General features: G+C 35.4%; 1 protein-coding gene across 5 annotated transcripts in view; it reads left to right on the top strand.

Annotated features, from left to right (window-relative positions):
• The window catches only part of P4HA1 (prolyl 4-hydroxylase subunit alpha 1), a 75,755-nt gene that overhangs the window by 30,803 nt on the left and 26,454 nt on the right, over positions 1-18,498 (top strand). For 3 of the 5 annotated variants that reach the window (XM_069459799.1, XM_069459796.1, XM_069459795.1), the window contains exons 6-9: positions 6,368-6,607; positions 9,478-9,674; positions 13,490-13,666; positions 17,344-17,414. In XM_069459799.1, the coding sequence (XP_069315900.1) occupies positions 6,368-6,607; positions 9,478-9,674; positions 13,490-13,666; positions 17,344-17,414 (685 nt within the window). Of the gene's footprint in view, positions 1-6,367; positions 6,608-9,477; positions 9,675-13,489; positions 13,667-16,285; positions 16,357-17,343; positions 17,415-18,498 lie in introns of all 5 variants that reach the window. The other 2 variants (XM_069459798.1, XM_069459797.1) reach the window with 1 other exon arrangement.

Genomic DNA, 18,498 nt, shown 5'->3' with positions numbered 1-18,498 from the left:
TTCTGGAGTTGGCTGATTTCTTCTTTGGTGGTTAACTTGTTCCTCTAATGCCTATGTTTCCTACAAACTGTTTAGAGGTTGAGGCTTGATTAGATTCAAGTTAAGTTTTTAATTAATTCCATAGGTGGCACTATGAACTTTCTGTTGAATTGCATGAACTGACACCCAATATCTTGTCATACTTTTTGTGATGCTCATTGATGAGTAGGCGTTCAAGTGGTGAGAGCCTGATCTCTCCATGATCTTCTCCTTCAGTTTCATCTAATGGTTTTGGCAGCCTTTGGTAACTGTAGTGGTTCATTGCCTAGAACCACCGTAACAATTAGGGGTTGCAAATTGGTGATTTTTCTCATTCCATCATTCCTTTTAGTGGTAATAGCTGGAATTTATAAACAAGAATGTTCCTTCATGAACCATTTGGTTACCTTGATCTGTAGTTTATGCAGGAAAGGTAGGATAAATCTATAATTATTCTTTTTTATCAATTTTCAGAGTATAATAAGTTGATATCCTGACAGCTTTCAGTAGTGACCAGTGATTTTTATCTGAAATATCAGGAATTCAGGATTTTTATATTTTTGTATTTCAATCCATTATATCATTATTTCTTTGATGCTTATATTATCCCATTCTAGGCCAGTAGGAACCTCTTCAGATTGGCACATTTGTCTTTTTGAAATGATCATATTATTCTTTGATAGCAAGGAAGTAGCTCAGGCTGGAGTACATTCATTGGTTTTTCACAGGTGTGATCATAGTGCATTACAGCCTTGAACTCCTGGACTTAAATGATCCTCCTGCCTCAGCCTTCTGAGTGGCTGGGGCTACAGGCACATACCACTGTGCTAGGTGAGCCCGAGCCTTGATTCCTCTTAACAGAGAGTGACATTTAAGCAGCAGTCTGGCTAGGTTCTAGGGGTGTTTATTGCTATTGAGTTTGTCATTCAATGAACAGAGATAGAAAATCTATAAGTTCATATTGTTACTCCAATTCAGATTGAGACTACAGGGTTCATACTTAAATCGCTTTTCTCTTGTTTTGAAAATCTTGGTTCCTAATGACAGTTGGCATAATTACTTCATTGTATTATCTATAATATGCTTAAAATAATTTCAAAATAATAGTACCTGTACTATTAATAACAGTAAGAATACTGAGTGCAGGTTTTCTATACTTTTTAATCCTTAGAATATATCACACTAGATATGATCAGTCAAAATATTGTTTTAAAGACGTGAAGTAATTCAGTTCCTTGTGTGGTTATGCTCTCAACTTGTTAAACAGATAGGTTCATTTATTTCAGTATCTTTTCCTCAATTTTTTAGGGATTTTTTTCTTTTGATTTATTGTTGTTAATTATATAAAACTTTTATATTCTTTCACAGTCCAAACTGTACTAATAAGGTACATTTATAGAAGTCTCACTTTCATTCCTGTACTTTTCAGCCTATCCCCTTCTTTTTCCTGTATGTAACCATTTTATTAATTTTTCTATTTCTAATTTTTTTGAAAATAAAAGCAAATATATATAGTCCTATTTCCTCTCAACATATACCCAAAATGTAGCATACTATAAATACTGTTTTGTACTTTCATGCCTTAATTTATTGATATGCCCCAGATATCACTTTATATCATATATAGAAATCCTCATTTCTTTTTATAGCTGCATGTTACTCTATTTTTTGGAGGTTCCAGTTTAACTAGACCCCTTTTGATGAACGTCTGGTTTGTTTGCAGTCTTTTGTTGTTAAAAAATATTGCTGTGATATACAGCATTTGTACACAGGTTGTTTTATATTTTTGCTAAGTGTGGTCTTTGGGATATTTTTCTAGAAGTGGTGCCACTGCCTTAAAGAATAAATGAATAGATAATTTTGCTGATTGTCCCAACTACCCTCCATAGGAGTTATTATTTTGCATTTCTACCTGCAATATATGAGAGTGCCTATTTCCCCCAAAGCATCACCAAAAAATGTCAAACATTGAAATTTTTGCCAATCTGGTAGTTTACTGTTCTTTAATTTAGATTGGCTTATATGTATACCAGTTTCTTTGTTCATTCTTTCTTGTACCTCAGACTTTCCTTTTGGAATTTTCCTCCTTGAAACACATCCTTAAGAAGCCCTTATATGTACTTTATTTGTTTGGCTTAAGATTCTTTATGCTTCCTGAATCTGAAGTTTCATGTGTTTAATTCTGGAAAAATTTCTACCACATTATCTCCTTAAATACTGTCTCTGCCATATTCTCTTCTTCTGGAACTCCCAAGTAGTCATAATTAGACTTTCTTTTTTCCTTTTTGTCTTTTATCTAACATTTCATATTTATCTCTCTGCTGTATTTGGGTAGTTTATTCCATGATGATTTATATTCCATGATAATTTATTCAACTCTCTCTTCTAGATTATTTTCTTTTTAGTTGTGTCCAATCTACAGTTTAACCTAATGAGTTTTTACTGTCATTGATTATATCTATGATTTTTGGAAGTTCAATTTTTTTCTCCACTCAAAGCTACCTGATCTTTGTTAGAGTATCTTAATTGTTCATATTTTCTATTTTTTAATTTCGTGTGTGTGTGTATGTTTTTACCTAGTCATGAATCCAGAATAATTTTAATTTCTTAAACATTTTTAATCATAGTTATTTTGTATTCTTAATCTGATAACTACAGTATCTGAAGATCGTGGGGGATGTCTAGTACTGTTTTTATTAATATCTGCTGACTTTGCTCATAATGGCTTATTTCATCACATGCTTTGTAATTTTGAGTTGTATGTGTTTCAGCTGGTATCATCTGTGGGAATATTGAAAAGCCTGGGGCAAGGGTGCATTTTCCAGAGTATAAATGTTGCTTTTGCTAGATGCCCTATGATATTACCAACCTAGGACCATTTTAAGTTAATTTCTTGGCTTTCATTTCCCAGACCATGGAGACAATGTAAATTTAAAATCAAAACCTCCCTGAGGACATGCCTTTGGAATTCTATAGGGGATTTTTTTTTCTCCTATTTATAGTATAGACTGAGAAAAATAAATTCTTTTGCTGTTTGGCTTTGCCAGCTGACATATTGTTTTCTAGTTCATTCTTTCATTTAAGCTGTAATTCTTTAAAGGTTTACTTTATGTGGGGTTCTCAGAACCAGCTTGTTACTTTGCATGGGCTGGAGGCTTTATCTCCCATCCCCTGCTTGGTAGTAAAAAATCAAACCTCTAGGTTTCTGATGCTGGTGACTGCCTCCAGGGTAGATACACCTTCATACTTGGCTTACTTCTCTGGGTTTGAAGTTCTTTTTTAGTTTTGGCCCCAGGAAATTTAATTTTTGTGAACTTGGCTATAGAATAAATGGATAATTGTTATATTTTACCCAGCATATCTGTTTTATATCAGAAGCTTTTTCCCCATAATTTCTGAGCCAGAAATAATTCTCTATTACTTATTTAACATGGTATAAACTGAAAACAATACAAAATACTCAAGTCCTTAAAAATCTCCAAGTAACTCATCTCATAAAGATGAAATGTTGTATGATTGTTATTCTGTGTACATCATTCAGAGTTATGCTTTTTATTTCTTTTTAGTAGTTTTTTCCTATTTTTCTTTGTTCTTATAGAAGTAATAAGGGTAACCATACAATATTTGAAAAGATAAAAAGGTATAAAGATTTAGGAAACAACTTGTAATCTTCCCACCAAGGTAACAATTTAACATTTTGATACAGTTCTGTCTAAATTTTTCTGGTTTTTCTATATGGCATTTTTTTTTTTTTTTTTTTTTTTTTTTTTTTTTGAGACAGAGTCTCACTCTGTTGCCCGGGCTAGAGTGAGTGCCGTGGCGTCAGCCTAGCTCACAGCAACCTCAAACTCCTGGGCTCAAGCGATCCTCCTGTCTCAGCCTCCCAAGTAGCTGGGACTACAGGCATGCACCACCATGCCCGGCTAATTTTTTCTATATATATTTTTAGCTGTCCATATAATTTCTTTCTATTTTTAGTAGAGATGGGGTCTCGCTCTTGCTCAGGCTGGTCTCGAACTCCTGAGCTCAAACGATCCGCCCACCTCGGCCTCCCAGAGAGCTAGGATTACAGGCGTGAGCCACCGCGCCCGGCCTATATGGCATTTAAAATTATCTTTCTTAATGAAAAATACTGTTATGTTGACATACCTGCCTATATATTTCCTTGCTTTTACCTTACTATAGTTTTTTTGTTTGTTTGGTTGGTTGGTTTTTGTGAGACAGGGTCTCTGTTGCCCAGACTGGAATGCAGTGTGATCATAGCTCACTGCAACCTCCAATTCCCAGGCTAAAGCCATCCTCCTAGCTCAGCCTCCTGGGTCGGTAGCTAGGACAACAGGTGCATGCAACCATGCCTGCCTAATTTTTTAAAATTTTCTTTTAGAGATGGGGTCTCACTCTATTGCCCAAGCTGGTCTTGAACTCCTGGGCTCAAGTGATCTTCTTGCCTCAGCCTCTCAAAGTAATGGGATCATAGGCATGAGTCACTGGGCCCAGCCCTTATTATAGTTTTTAGCTATAATATTTAGTTCAGCTACAAAAATCTTTTATACAAGAAGGTATTCTCTCCAACCCACAGTACTAAATCTCAAGGAAATAATTGAAAAATAGTAGTATTAAGTCATAGGGTATAAAATTTTTATTCTTATCTTACAGTGCTAAATTTCTTAAAGGGTTAAATAAGTGACAAATGCCTAAAATATAGGAAGACCTCAATAAATATAGACCATTATTTTAAGCTATTTTTCTTCACAGTGGTTTTAATTTCATATTTCTTCAATGGTTCATGAAGCTAAGTATTTTCCCAAGTGTTTTGGTTTTCTATTTGTATTTTATCACATGTAAACTGTCAAATACCTCTTTTTCTTAAAATAGAAGTTTCACTTCAGAAGCCAGTTGACATACTAACACCAAGAACCAAGCGATAAAAGATTAATAAATTAGACTCCTTGAAAATTAAAATTTTGTGCTTCAAAGTATTAATATACCATCATGAAAGTGAAAAGATAACCCATATTATGGGAAAAAATATTCAAAAATCATATAAATGATAAGGGATTTGTATCCAGAATATCTAATGAACTCTAACAAATCAATAATAAAAAACGAAAAACCAAATTTTTTAAATAGGCAAAAGATTTGAACTGACAAATTTCCAAAGAAGATCTACAAATGGACAAATAAGCACAGCAAAAGATGCCCAACATCATCAGTCCTTAGGGAAATGGAAATCAAACTCACAATGAAATGTCACTTCATACCCACTAGACTGTCTGTAATAAGAAAGAAGGATCATAATAAGTATTGACAAGGATGTGGAGAAATTAGAATTTCATACATTGCTGGTGGGAATGTAAGGTAGTATAGCCACTTTGGGAAAGTTTGGCAGTTCCTCAAAATGTTAAGCATAGAGTTGCCACAGGATCTAGCAGTTCCACTGTTACATATATACTGGAGAAATGAAAACATATGTCCTCACAAAAACCTGTATACAAATGTTCATGGTAGGATTATTTATAAAAGCCAAAAAAAGGAAACAACCCAAATATCTATCATCCAATAAACAAAATGTGGTCTGTCCGTGCAATGGACAATAAAAAGCGTGCTACAATATGTATGCATCTTGAAAACATGATGCTGAGTGAAAGTGGTCAGGCATAAAAGACCACATATAGTATGATTCCATTTGTATGAAATGTCCAGAACAGGCAAATCTATAGAGACAGAAAGTAGATTAGTGGTTGTCTAGGGTTAGGTGGGATGGGGGAGATAATGGGTAGTGACTGTTAATGGTTATAGAGTTTCTTTTGAAATGATGAAAATGTTCTAAAATTAGATTGTGGTGATAGTTGCACAACTCTGTAAATATACTAAGAACTATTATAATCTTTAAATGGGTGAACTTTACGGTATTTAGATTATAGCTCATTAATGCTGTTTAAAAGAAAGAAACCAGTTGCCAGGTTGGCCTCTCCTGTACACTCATCTCTTGCCTAGATTGTTGTTTAGGAGTGAGATAGATATATATCATATGGTGCTTCCTACTGTGTTAGAAAATAGCATATTTCAACTTAATTGATGTTTCATTTTGGTATCATGACTGATAATTTAAGTCTTGGGTCCTCTAGGTCCCAGGTACCCTCTTACCAGCTGTGCAATTCTTGTCATGTTACATTACCTCATAGATTATTCCTTTGTGTATAAAATTAGGGTAATTTTTGCTTTTCCTACCTCAAGATTATTGCGAAGTTCAAATAAAAGTGAGATAGCATTTTGAAAGCTGTGTAGTCTTAAATAAATGTACAGTAGTATTAAGATTCCTAAAGTTCTCTGTATTTTCTTTTAATAGGAGTAAAACACAAATCTTTTCTAACAGCTGAGGACTGCTTTGAGTTGGGCAAAGTAGCCTATACAGAAGCGGATTATTACCATACAGAACTGTGGATGGAACAAGCACTAAGGCAACTGGATGAAGGCGAGGTTTCTACCATAGATAAAGTCTCTGTCCTAGACTATTTGAGCTATGCAGTATACCAGCAGGGAGACCTGGATAAGGCACTTTTGCTCACAAAGAAGCTTCTTGAACTAGGTATGTTATCGGGGCCTAATTTAAGCCTATAGTTATATTGGGGGATATATAATATATTATCTATGTGTCTCCATCCATATAGCTTTGATAATTATTTGTTAGAAGTCAGGAACCTTCTCTGTCAAGCATACTTTATCCTCTCCCTGTTTATTCTCAAAGTAAATGGCAACTGATTTTTCTCAGTGAATGGTACTACAACAGTGGCTGTGTTTCTCTTTCTCTGCTCTGTATTCTCCAGGAATTTCAAAACCTAACCTAGCTAACTCTGTCAAAAATGTTTGTTTATTTTAAATGTTAATCAGTTTCATTTGAAGGATGTTTTGGTTTATTGCATTTTATATTGAAAAATAAAGTGATCTAAAATAAATAGACTGAAATATTTGATTGTCATTTCAAATGTTAGAAAATGTAATACCTTATGAGAGAATTTTATCACGATTACTTTGAGTAGAGAGGTACTGTTTCTTCAAGTATGGTCCAAGGACCACATGCATCAGAATTACTTGGGTACTTGTTAGAAATGAAAATTCCTTGTTCTCTACCCCAGACCTACTAAATCATAATCTCTGGAGATGGAGTCCAGAATTTATATGATAAGTTCAGGCAGCCATTGGTATATAATGAAGCTTTACAAACTTTTAAAAATTATCTTTATGAATAGGAAAATATGTGTATGTTAGAAGAGTCAAACAGCTCAAAAGGATTGATCATCTGAAAATGAGCTTTGATAATGGGTTATTCCTTAGTTGGGTGAATTCATAAATTGATATATTAGTTCAAGTAACCTTTATTTTCCTTTCAGTATTTTCTTTTTTTTTTTTTTTTTTTTTTTTTTGAGACAGAGTCTCACTCTGTTGCCCAGGCTAGAGTGAGTGCCGTGGCGTCAGCCTAGCTCACAGCAACCTCAAACTCCTGAGCTCAAGCGATCCTCCTGTCTCAGCCTCCCGAGTAGCTGGGACTACAGGCATGCGCCACCATGCCCGGCTAATTTTTTCTATATATATTTTTAGCTGTCCATATAATTTCTTTCTATTTTTAGTAGAGGTGGGGTCTCGCTCTTGCTCAGGCTGGTCTCGAACTCCTGAGCTCAAACGATCCGCCCACCTCGGCCTCCCAGAGTGCTAGGATTACAGGCGTGAGCCACCGCGCCCGGCCTCCTTTCAGTATTTTCCAGTGATTTTTCCTCCTGATTTAAAACATACTTTGTATTCTTTTTTTTTTTTGAGACAGAGTCTTATTCTGTTGCCTGGGCTAGAGTACCATGGCATCAGCCTAGCTCACAGCAACCTCAAACTCCTGGGCTCAAGTGATCCTTCTGCCTCAGCCTCCCGAGGAGCTGGGACTATAGGCATGCGCCACCATGCCCGGCTAATTTTTTGTATATATTTTAGTTGTCTAGATAATTTCTTTCTATTTTTAGTAGAGTCGGGGGTCTCGCTCTTACTTAGGCTGGTCTCGAACTCCTGAGCTCAAACGATCCACCCGCCTCAGTCTCCCAGAGTGCTAGGATTACAGGTGTGAGTCACCGCGCCCAGCCTATACTTTGTATTCTTTATAGAAAATTTATCAAAATGGAAAAAGGTACAGATGAGTCATCCATAAGCCAATCACTCAAAGATACCTACCCATTTTTGTTTCCTTGTAGTATGCACTCCCCCTCCCCATGCACATACACTTTTCCCTTTCTTTTACAAGATTAGGCTTATATAGTATATCATAACATATACTGTGAACAGTTTTTGAAGGACAAGAAATATTTTACAATATAGGGCTGAATTTCCTAAGCAGTTATTGTCACAAGTAAAGTTTCTACATACCGTTCTGCTTTTTTTATTTGTTTGTGTGTGTAGTTGCTTAGATTTTTTCCTCCTGAATGGGCAGTGTAGTCTTCTTTTCCCCTACTAAAAGGTAGTTAAAAATTATGACTGGCAATTATGAGGCATTTAGTGGATTCTAGCTTTTTTGAAAATTATATCTTTAGCTTCCTTTTTCCTTCTTACCTAGAAATTTGGGACTGAAATCCATTCAGCCCTCAGAAGTAGGCTACATTTATAATGCATTTGTGGTAAAGGTTGCTTTTGAACTACATATGCCCTGTTTTCTCTGTGATGGATACTTTTTCAGTCTCAGGAAAATCTTTTCCATTGCTTAAAATAGGTAGAATGAGCAAGATTTAAAATTCATTTGACATCATATGGAACATAGTTCCTTTGGCTGATTAGTAAATTCTCAAAGTGGAAGCAGTATTTGCTACTTTGAAATAAATGGCTGTTTTTTTCATCTCCAGAACTGTTTTTCTATAGGGTGATATTTCTATAGGGTGATTGTATGTCCTTATTTACATGGGGGCAGTACTAGTTTATTCCTGTTGTTTTGGTATAATAATTTTTGTTAGTGCTTCCTTTCACAAAAGCAACCTGGTTTGGAAGATAAATTATATGGTTACCTGTTTTTATTTTTATTTATTTATTTGGAGACAGAGTCTTGCTCTGTTGCTGGGCTAGAGTGCCATGGCATCAGCCTGGCTCACAGCAACCTCAAACTCCTGGACTCAGTGAACCTCCTCCTGCCTCAGCCTCCAGAGTAGCTGGGACTATAGGCATGTGCCACCATGCCCGGCTAATTTTTTCTGTATATTTTTAGTTCAGCTAATTTATTTCTATTTTTAGTAGAGACAGGGTCTCACTCTTGCTCAGGCTGGTCTCAAACTCCTGACCTCGAGCAATCCTCCCGCCTCAGCCTCCCAGAGTGCTGGGATTACAGGCATGAGCCACTGCGCCTGGCCGGTTACCTGTTTTTATATTACTGTATTCTGATGCTTAAACAAGTGTAAACTTACCCATGGACATGCTTTCTTTCTCTTCTAATAGATCCTGAACATCAGAGAGCTAATGGCAACCTAAAATATTTTGAGTATATTATGGCCAAAGAAAAAGATGTCAATAAGTCTGCTTCAGATGACCAATCTGATCAGAAAACCACACCAAGGAAAAAAGGGGTTGCTGTGGATTACCTACCAGAGAGACAGAAGTACGAAATGCTGTGCCGTGGGGAGGGTATCAAAATGGTAAAGTGGAAAAGCCAATTGTGTGTGTGTGTGTGTGAATGTATGTGTGTATTTGTACATAGTTCTAGAGAGAGAATCACAGTTCATTTATATTTAAGCCATGTGATAAAAATCAGAATGACTACATAAACTGTTTACAGTATACCGCATTACTTCAGTGTGGGTATCACACTTAATATGTTCCAATTATTAGTAAAATAGCTTTGAAATATAGCTTGCAAATCATATACTATCACATGCATTTTTGGTAATATTACCCTTTTCATAGATCAAAAAAGGGTTATTTTCCAGGGTGAAGGATAAAATAAGTTTAAGGGAAGTGATAATTTTTCTTATATTTAATGCAAAAAAGATTTCAGCAGTCTTAAGTAGATACAATACACTATTCTAACCTATCTTATGAGACATAACAGATTCATCTGTATAATAATCTTTTGTGATACTGCTTCTAGTCTATTTAACAAGATTCCTTGGCGAAATTAGTGAAATGTTTTAGTCTATTTAAGAAACACTCGGCCGGGCGCGGTGGCTCACGCCTGTAATCCTAGCACTCTGGGAGGCCGAGGCGGGTGGATCGCTCAAGGTCAGGAGTTCGAGACCAGCCTGAGCAAGAGCAAGACCTCGTTTCTACTAAAAATAGAAAGAAATTATATGGACAACTAAAAATATATATATAGAAAAATTAGCCGGGCATAGTGGCGCATGCCTGTAGTCCCAGCTACTCGGGAGGCTGAGGCAGGAGGATCGCTTGAGCCCAGGAGTTTGAGGTTGCTGTGAGCTAGGCTGACGCCACGGCACTCACTCTAGCCTGGGCAACAAAGTGAGACTCTGTCTCAGGAAAAAAAAAAAAAAAGAAACACTCAAAATGCAGAAAGACTTTCAACATACTTTGTCTTTAACATTTATTTTATTTAATTTATTTTTTTAGAGACAGAATCTCTCTCTGTTGCCTAGGCTGGAGTGTACTGGCCAGATCATAGCTCACTGTAACCTTGAACTCTTGGGCTCGATTATAGCTCGTTGTAACCTCAAACTCCTGGGCTCAAGCGACCCTCCTCGCTCAGCCTCCCAAATATCTAGATTGGCCTGGTGGCTAATTTTATTTTTATTTTTGTAGAGAAGGGGGTCTCACTACATTGCCTAGGCTGGTCTTGAACTCCTGGCCTCAAGCAATCCTCCCATCTCGACCTCTCAAAATGCTGTGATTATAGGTGTGAGCCACCACGCCCAGCCAACATTTATTCTTTAAAAGACCCAAATATTTGTATAAACCTTCCTTTGTTATATATATTTGTATTTATGTCTTTATAACTCAGAATGCCAGTTCTTCAGGATGTTAACAGATATAAGGCCAAAAAAAAGAAAAAAGATCCAAGTCGGGGAAACATTTGTTAAACAAATTTGAACATAGGTTTTTGTTTAACCTCAGGACTTCTCAGAGCCTTTTTATGATAATGTGCATTATGGATATGGTATACATTGTTTTCTGATATTAATTGATTATGGAACCTTTTTAAAAAACTTTTAATAAGAGGAGTATCATGTGGTAATAGTGTTCAGTTGAAAGCAGGCATGCATAGAAGGAGTTAGTGAATTTTTGGAGCAGATGCTTTTAAGCATAAACATTTGAAAAGTGTTTAAATTTTTCTTTATTGCTAGTAAACTCAAGTTGAGCTTTACATTTTGATATTGATGACTGTTGACAGCTTAACCACTAATAGCAAGTAAATATATAATATCTGTGTTAACGCTTTGATAGCTAGGTTCATGGAGTCCTAGGAGGACATGCTTGCTTTTACTTTGGGAGCTAACGAGTAAATGTTAATACAAGGATAGTGATACTCTGTTAGACTCATTAAACATTTGCTTTTCTATTTCATTTCTAAATATTTTAGTATGTATTTTTCAAAGATAAGAACTCAACAAGAAAAAAAATGAAATAAAAAAAGAACTCAGATTAACCACAATACCATTATCACACCTAAAAATTCACAGTAGTTTCATAATATCATCAAATATCTAGTTAGTATTCAAATTTCCAGTTGTAAGCAGATTTTTTTTATTGCCCTTAGTAACTCTTAAAGAAGAGAGCAAAATAGAACTATAGATATAAAACAGGAGTCTGCTAATTTGCCAATTTATTGATATGACACACGTCAACTGTGCCTAAGATCAAAGGAACATTCTTTTTCACAGAATAGTTAAATTCATTTCATCATTATGTAAAAGACTTATTAGATAAAAATCCTTGGATTTGATTCTAGATAAATAGAGTACATGGAGAATAAACATGAATCATTATTTGTTTTAATGTTATTAGTATAATAAAACAAAGTAATCATGTTCCTCCTTTGTATATGACATACTTGTTCAATTAAGTAAAGAATCAGCAGTGAAATAACTTATTAATATAATACATAGATGGTTAATGGGAATTTGTGTGTTTTGTTGACTGCTCTATTTTTATACTCCCTAATAAAAATACTTGGCTTTTTTGTTTAATAACTTATTTTCTCTTTTTCAGTGGTACCTGTTTTCATAAAGTCTTTTTTTTTTTTTTCCATAAGCATTTAACTGTGAGGTATTTAGGAAAACCTAGATTTGTTTGTTTGGTTTTTCCTTCTAGAAACTTTCTTTTTTTTTTTTTTTTTTTTTGTTGAGACAGAGTCTCACTTTGTTGCCCAGGCTAGAGTGAGTGCCGTGGCGTCAGCTTAGCTCACAGCAACCTCAGACTCCTTGGCTTAAGCGATCCTACTGCCTCAGCCTCCCGAGTAGCTGGGACTACAGGCATGCGCCACTATGCCCGGCTAATTTTTTCTATATAGATTTTTAGTTGTCCATATAATGTCTTTCTATTTTTAGTAGAGACGGGGTCTCGCTCAGGCTGGTCTCGAACTCCTGACCTTGAGCAATCCACCCGCCTCGGCCTCCCAGAGTGCTAGGATTACAGGCGTGAGCCACCGCGCCCGGCCTAGAAACTTTCTTTCTGGGTGCTTTCCAGTTACTTTGTGAAGTTCAGAGCAATGCTGGGCATTTATTTAACATTTAACATTTCATAAACATTTCATGTTTCTTTCATATTTATAACACCTGCACTTTATTTTGATGAGAGAAAGGTTAAAAGGGAAACCCTACCTTTTTTCTTTTTCTTTCTTTTTTTTTTTTTTTTGGAGACAGAGTCTTACTCTGTTTCCAGGGGTAGACTGAGTGCCATGGCATCAGCCTAGCTCACAGCAAGCTCAAACTCTTAGACTCAAGTGATCCTCCTGCCTCAGCCTCCTGAGTAGCTGGGACTACAGGCGCTCACCACGACACCTGGCTCATTTTTTTTATTTTTAGTAGAGATGGGGTCTCCCCCTTGCTCAGGCTGGCCTTGAACTCCTAAGCTCAAGCGATCCTCCTGCTTCGGCCTCCCAGAATGCCAGCCCATCTTTTTTCTTGTTTAAGACCTCCCATCTCTCTCCCAGAAACTAATCATTAATAAAATTTTAAAAATATATTTGCAGAGTACTGCTTCTTTTGTATATTCTTCCAGAGATGTATATGTAAACATGATTATTGTTTCTTATCTGCATAGGAATAGGTATTAAAAATATTGCTAGGCTTAGTGACTCAGATCTGTAATCCCAGCTCTTGGGAGGCTGAGGCAGGAGGATTGCTTGAACCCAGGAGTTCATGGCTGTAGTGAGCTTTGATTGTGCCACTGTACTCCAGCCTGAACAACAGAGCAAGACTCTGTCTCTTAAAAAAATAAAATAAAAAATAAAAACATTATTATTCTAATATATTTATCATTTTCTTAACTTTATGTTTAGACTCCTCGGAGACAAAAAAAACTCTTTTGCCGCTACCATGATGGAAACCGGAATCCTAAATTTATTCTGGCTCCAGCCAAACAGGAGGATGAGTGGGACAAGCCTCGCATTATTCGCTTCCATGATATTATTTCTGATGCAGAAATTGAAATTGTCAAAGACCTAGCAAAACCAAGGGTAAATAATTTTTTATTTTTTCTCTTCAGTTTACTGTACTTGTGTATTAATTTTTTCTTTGTAAGATAATGGAAAGGATAATTAATATGGTAATAACTCCACAGATAGTTTTAGTTACTGTCACCTCAAAGTAATGGAGTTGTTAATAAATCTTTCTATGCCAGTTTTTCTCAGTTTATCATCAACACAAGCAACATACCCTGCATCTGGGTTTTAAGCACTGAATTATAAAAATCATAAATGAGATTTTTATTTACATTTAACAAATTCATATTTCACCACCTTTCTGAAAAACTTTTCGATATATTTTGGAGTCTTTTAATCTCAGCGACTACTCAAAACCTAGCCTTTTCATATCTTCTGTATTTTTATCTGAAAGAATACTTGAAGTATTTTTATTCCCTATTAGGCACATTATCACTAGAAAGATATAATTGGGCATAAACATCATGTTAATGTGAAATGGTGACATCACACCATTTATCTTAATAAGAAAAATAATCTAATGTAAACTCAATTGTATAAATTTAGTGTTTAGCATAGCAACCCTTCTTTAGTGAGAATGTGGGAAAGACTACCCTTTATGTACTGGCCTTTTTTCCCATCAGCTTGTTCTTAAAACATATTTGGTTTTCTTGATAGTAAAATACAAACAGCCATCACTTTCATAAAGAGATTGTAAATAAATGCTGGGTGTATTTTTGTTTTCATTATATAGGAGTTGGCAAATTTTTTCTGTAAAGGTCAATAGTAAATTCTTTTTTTTTTTTTTTTCCCCTTAAAGAGACACTGTCTCACTCTTGTCACCCAGGCTGGAGTGTACTGGCACAATCTTAGCTCACTGTAACTTTGAAGGTCCCAAGCGATCTTCCTGCTTCAGCCTCCCAAGTAGCTGGGACTATAGGCATGTGCCACCACACCTTACTGATTTTTTAATTTTTTGTAGAGATGAGATCTTGCAATATTACCCAGGCTGATCTTGAGCTCCTGGCTTCAAGTGATCCCTCTGCATTGGCCTCCCAAAGTGCTGGGATTATATAGGCATGAGCCACTGTGCCCGGCTCGATAGTAAATATTTTTTAGGCTTTGCAGGCCATATGATCTCTGTCACAACTACTTAAGTCTGCCATTGTAGTACAGAAGCAGCCAAATATGTAAATGAATGAGAGTGACTATATTATAATAAAATTTTATTTGCAAATACAGGCAGTAGGCTGAATTTGGCCTATGGGCTGTAATTTGCTGACCCTTGTTATATCATAAAGGTTTGAATTATCTGGATATCTGTACTGCAGAATAAACTTAGTCAGATTTTTTTTTAAAGTTTTACTACTTTTCCAGATTGGTACCTTTTTTTTTTTGAGACAGAGTCTCGCTCTGTCGCCCAGGCTATAGTGTAGCTCACTGTAACCTTGAATTCCTGGGCTTAAGAAGTCCTCCTGCCTCAGCCTCCCAAGTATTTAGGACTATAGGCTTGGACCACCGTGCCTGGCTAATTTTTCTTATTTTTTGTACATATGGGGTCTCACTATGTTGCCCAGACTGGTTTTGAATTCCTGGCCTCAAGTAATCCTCCATCTTGGCCTCCCTCAGTGCTGGGAAAACAGGCATGAGCCACCGCCACTCCTGGCCAGTACTTCTTATTTTTTTACCAAACAGAGATTACATTAGAAATGTAAAAGACTTGTCTGATATTAATATGTATGGATGTTGTCCAGGGGAATTCTTATAAATCTACTGCCAAACAGAATGTTACTTATGATTACATCAGATTCTGTCATTCTCTTTTGAATTCCTATTTTAGTCTTTTATTTATGGTCAGTAAACCTAGTAAATCAAAATCTCCTGATAGAATATTAAGAATCATTTCAGGTTGGAGATCAAGTCTTATATCTTTGGGTTTGAAGGCCTCAGTCTTCAAAGAAGATTCCTCAGTTTGGATTGTTTTTGATCAATAAATTTAAAGGCAGTAAAATTTCATGCTGTTTTTAACCTCAGAATCATCCTTCCATTTTTTAAAAAAAGTTTGAAGTTATTATCCAGCCTTTCATCCTTTTCTTACTATTTTTAATATTTATGAGTTATTTTTGTCTGCCTTTGTGCTCAGTCCAAGATTATTTCACTGTATATGTTACTGAGTGGGTATCTTGAAGGAAGAAAAGATTGACCTTAAAATGAATTTTAAACAGCATTAACCTTTGCAAACAGTTCCATCACACACAGAAAAAAATAAAATCAAAGTTTTTGGAATAGATCATTAACTACAAATAGCCATTCTTATAACTATAAATTAGACTTCAGATTTTAGATATTTCTCTTTTTCTCATGTCATGTCCTCTAACCATAGAAAGAAATTTAATTTCCAAGCTCTTTCATTTGTGCATAAATGCAAAACAAAAAATAATTTTTTAAAAATACAAAAACCTAAAAAAACGACTGGCTTTCAAGGCTCGGCACAAGGTGACTGGAAGTGTGTCGAGTTATTTTCTCTTTTCAGCCTCCTTTGTAAAAAAACAAACAAACAAACAGAAAAAAAAAAACCCAGAATTCTGTCTGGTTGGATAAATGTGATTCATTTTTTGTCTTGTAATGCAACTATTTTGATGGTTGGCTTCACAGCTGAGGCGAGCCACCATTTCAAACCCAATAACAGGAGACTTGGAGACGGTACATTACAGAATTAGCAAAAGGTAAGAGATGTGTATGCTGCATATTTTGCCCTCTAACGAGTGTTTTGTACATCCTACAGGAATTATTCATTTAAGGGAAGTAGGTCATTTTCAGTCTCCAGCTCAAGTCACCACCCTGTATATAAACAGGATAACGCATGGATAAACTGCTTTGTGTTTCACAGGTCTTTCCCTTTAACTAGAAGTTCTGTTTTTAATCTTTAATTGGTACACTATTTTTAGAGAGTTAATATGCTTTGTATCTTTTTTCAGATCATGTATCAGATAGTCCGGAAATGGCCTGATACTTGTTTTCTTTTTCACTTTTGCAGCCTGGTTAATCTTGCTTCTGCACTTGCCTCACATTCATAAATGCTGCAGTGATTCGCATCATCCTTCATGTTGATTGCGTTGGCATTTGTTCATGTGTCTTACAAAATACCATTGTCATTGTGAAGTAATCCGTATTCCTCTTGTTGGAGTTTTTTATTTGAATAAACTCGCTGACTCAAAAGTTGGCAATGGAAAGAACAGAGCTATGCTTCTGAGCTCAGTCTTCCAGAAATTACTTGTGAACTTAGTTGGTTTTTATTTTGCCACAGAGATTTAAAAACAGTTTTATCTCAGAGTTTAAAAAAAAAAAAAGAATTTTGGAGGACTATTAATTTTTTTTCAAAATATTTAAAGAACATTAAACTTCTAGACCTGAGAAAGCTCCTGTGAAACCCAGTGCTATAAATCATTTACATAGAGCTTGAAATGATTTTTTTAAAAAAAGTGAAAGGACAATAAATCTATAACAAAAATTTGTCAACCATTTCTCTTGATTTGGAAGTGGCTGTTCTTGTTGCCACATTTCTAAATGTTTTTTGTGGATTTGAAACCATTACCTACCATCCAGACCAATCTGAACCCTTCTAATCACCTGTGGCTTGGCAAAACAAAACAAACAAATCCCAAAATTGCCTGCTACTAGAGTAAGTCCTTGTCCTTTCTCTTTTTTTGTAGCTGAGCCGAGCTACAGTACATGACCCTGAGACTGGAAAATTGACCACAGCACAGTACAGAGTATCTAAGAGGTAAGGGAGTAATGGAGAGAACTTTAATCATATTTGGACCCATTTTGTTTCTTGGGACTCTAATTTTCTCAAAACCCATGATATGATTTCTAAGACCTAAGTCGTTAGGCATAGATAACTTGATGACATGTGTGCTTGAATTTTCATGATGGACTAATAAACAGATATGGTTATGGGGGCAGTTAATGGAGGTTTTCCAGAGTAACTTGTTAAATTACAAAATGTCTGGTGAGGTTGCCCAAACCATACCTGATAAGTGAAGTTGTTTTCTCATATTGAAGTAACAGAATTTCTCAAAGACCTTTCACGGAAAAAGGCTTAATTTGGACTCTAGTAAAGCAGGGGTTTAAAAAATCTTTGGGTCTCCTAATATCTGTAGGTATTGAAAAAGTAAGCGCCTTGAATGACTACATAACAAAGTCTTTGCGAGTCAATCAGTTCAAATTCCATGCTTTTGACAATGTTTAAAGAGAATCCAATTAGATTATTAGTTGATAGATTACTAAAATAATTTTTTAAAATAGGTCACTGTGTAACTTAGGTATATAACTTATAAGGAGCTCACAGAATTGAGTGACATTACTCCTACAGAACTCCCAGCTCTTATGAAAATAGAAATATCTTTGTGCTGAATTCTGTCTTATTCTAACAATAAGTGATGTTTATCCACAAGTGTAATAACTAATTAGATATAACAAACAAACATAGCTCCCATCTGTCTCATTAGGAGTGTTTTAATATATTTTCACTTTTTATATTTGATAATGATTATTTAAATAATGTTATTTAGATTAACGTATATGAATAATAATTGTAATAACTCAATCCAGAAGATATTTTTAACAAAGACTTTTATATTATAGGAAATTTATATTTTTATAAATTATATAAATATTTTTTATTATAGAGAAGTATAAAAAGGTGAGGAGTAAAAGACTTTCAGGCATAAAAATGTATTACTCTAGGACAAGGTTTCCTAACCTCAGCACTGTTGACATTTTGAATCAGATAATTCTTTGTTGTAGGGGGCATCTTGAGCTTTATAGAATGTTTAGCAGCATCTCTGGCCCCCACTAGATGCTAG

The sequence above is a fragment of the Eulemur rufifrons genome, chromosome 28 (assembly GCF_041146395.1).
Source record: "Eulemur rufifrons isolate Redbay chromosome 28, OSU_ERuf_1, whole genome shotgun sequence".
In the NCBI taxonomy this organism is placed as follows: Eukaryota; Metazoa; Chordata; class Mammalia; order Primates; family Lemuridae; genus Eulemur; species Eulemur rufifrons.
Note: the sequence above shows the minus strand (reverse complement) of the source record. Positions and strands in the feature narration are given on the sequence as shown.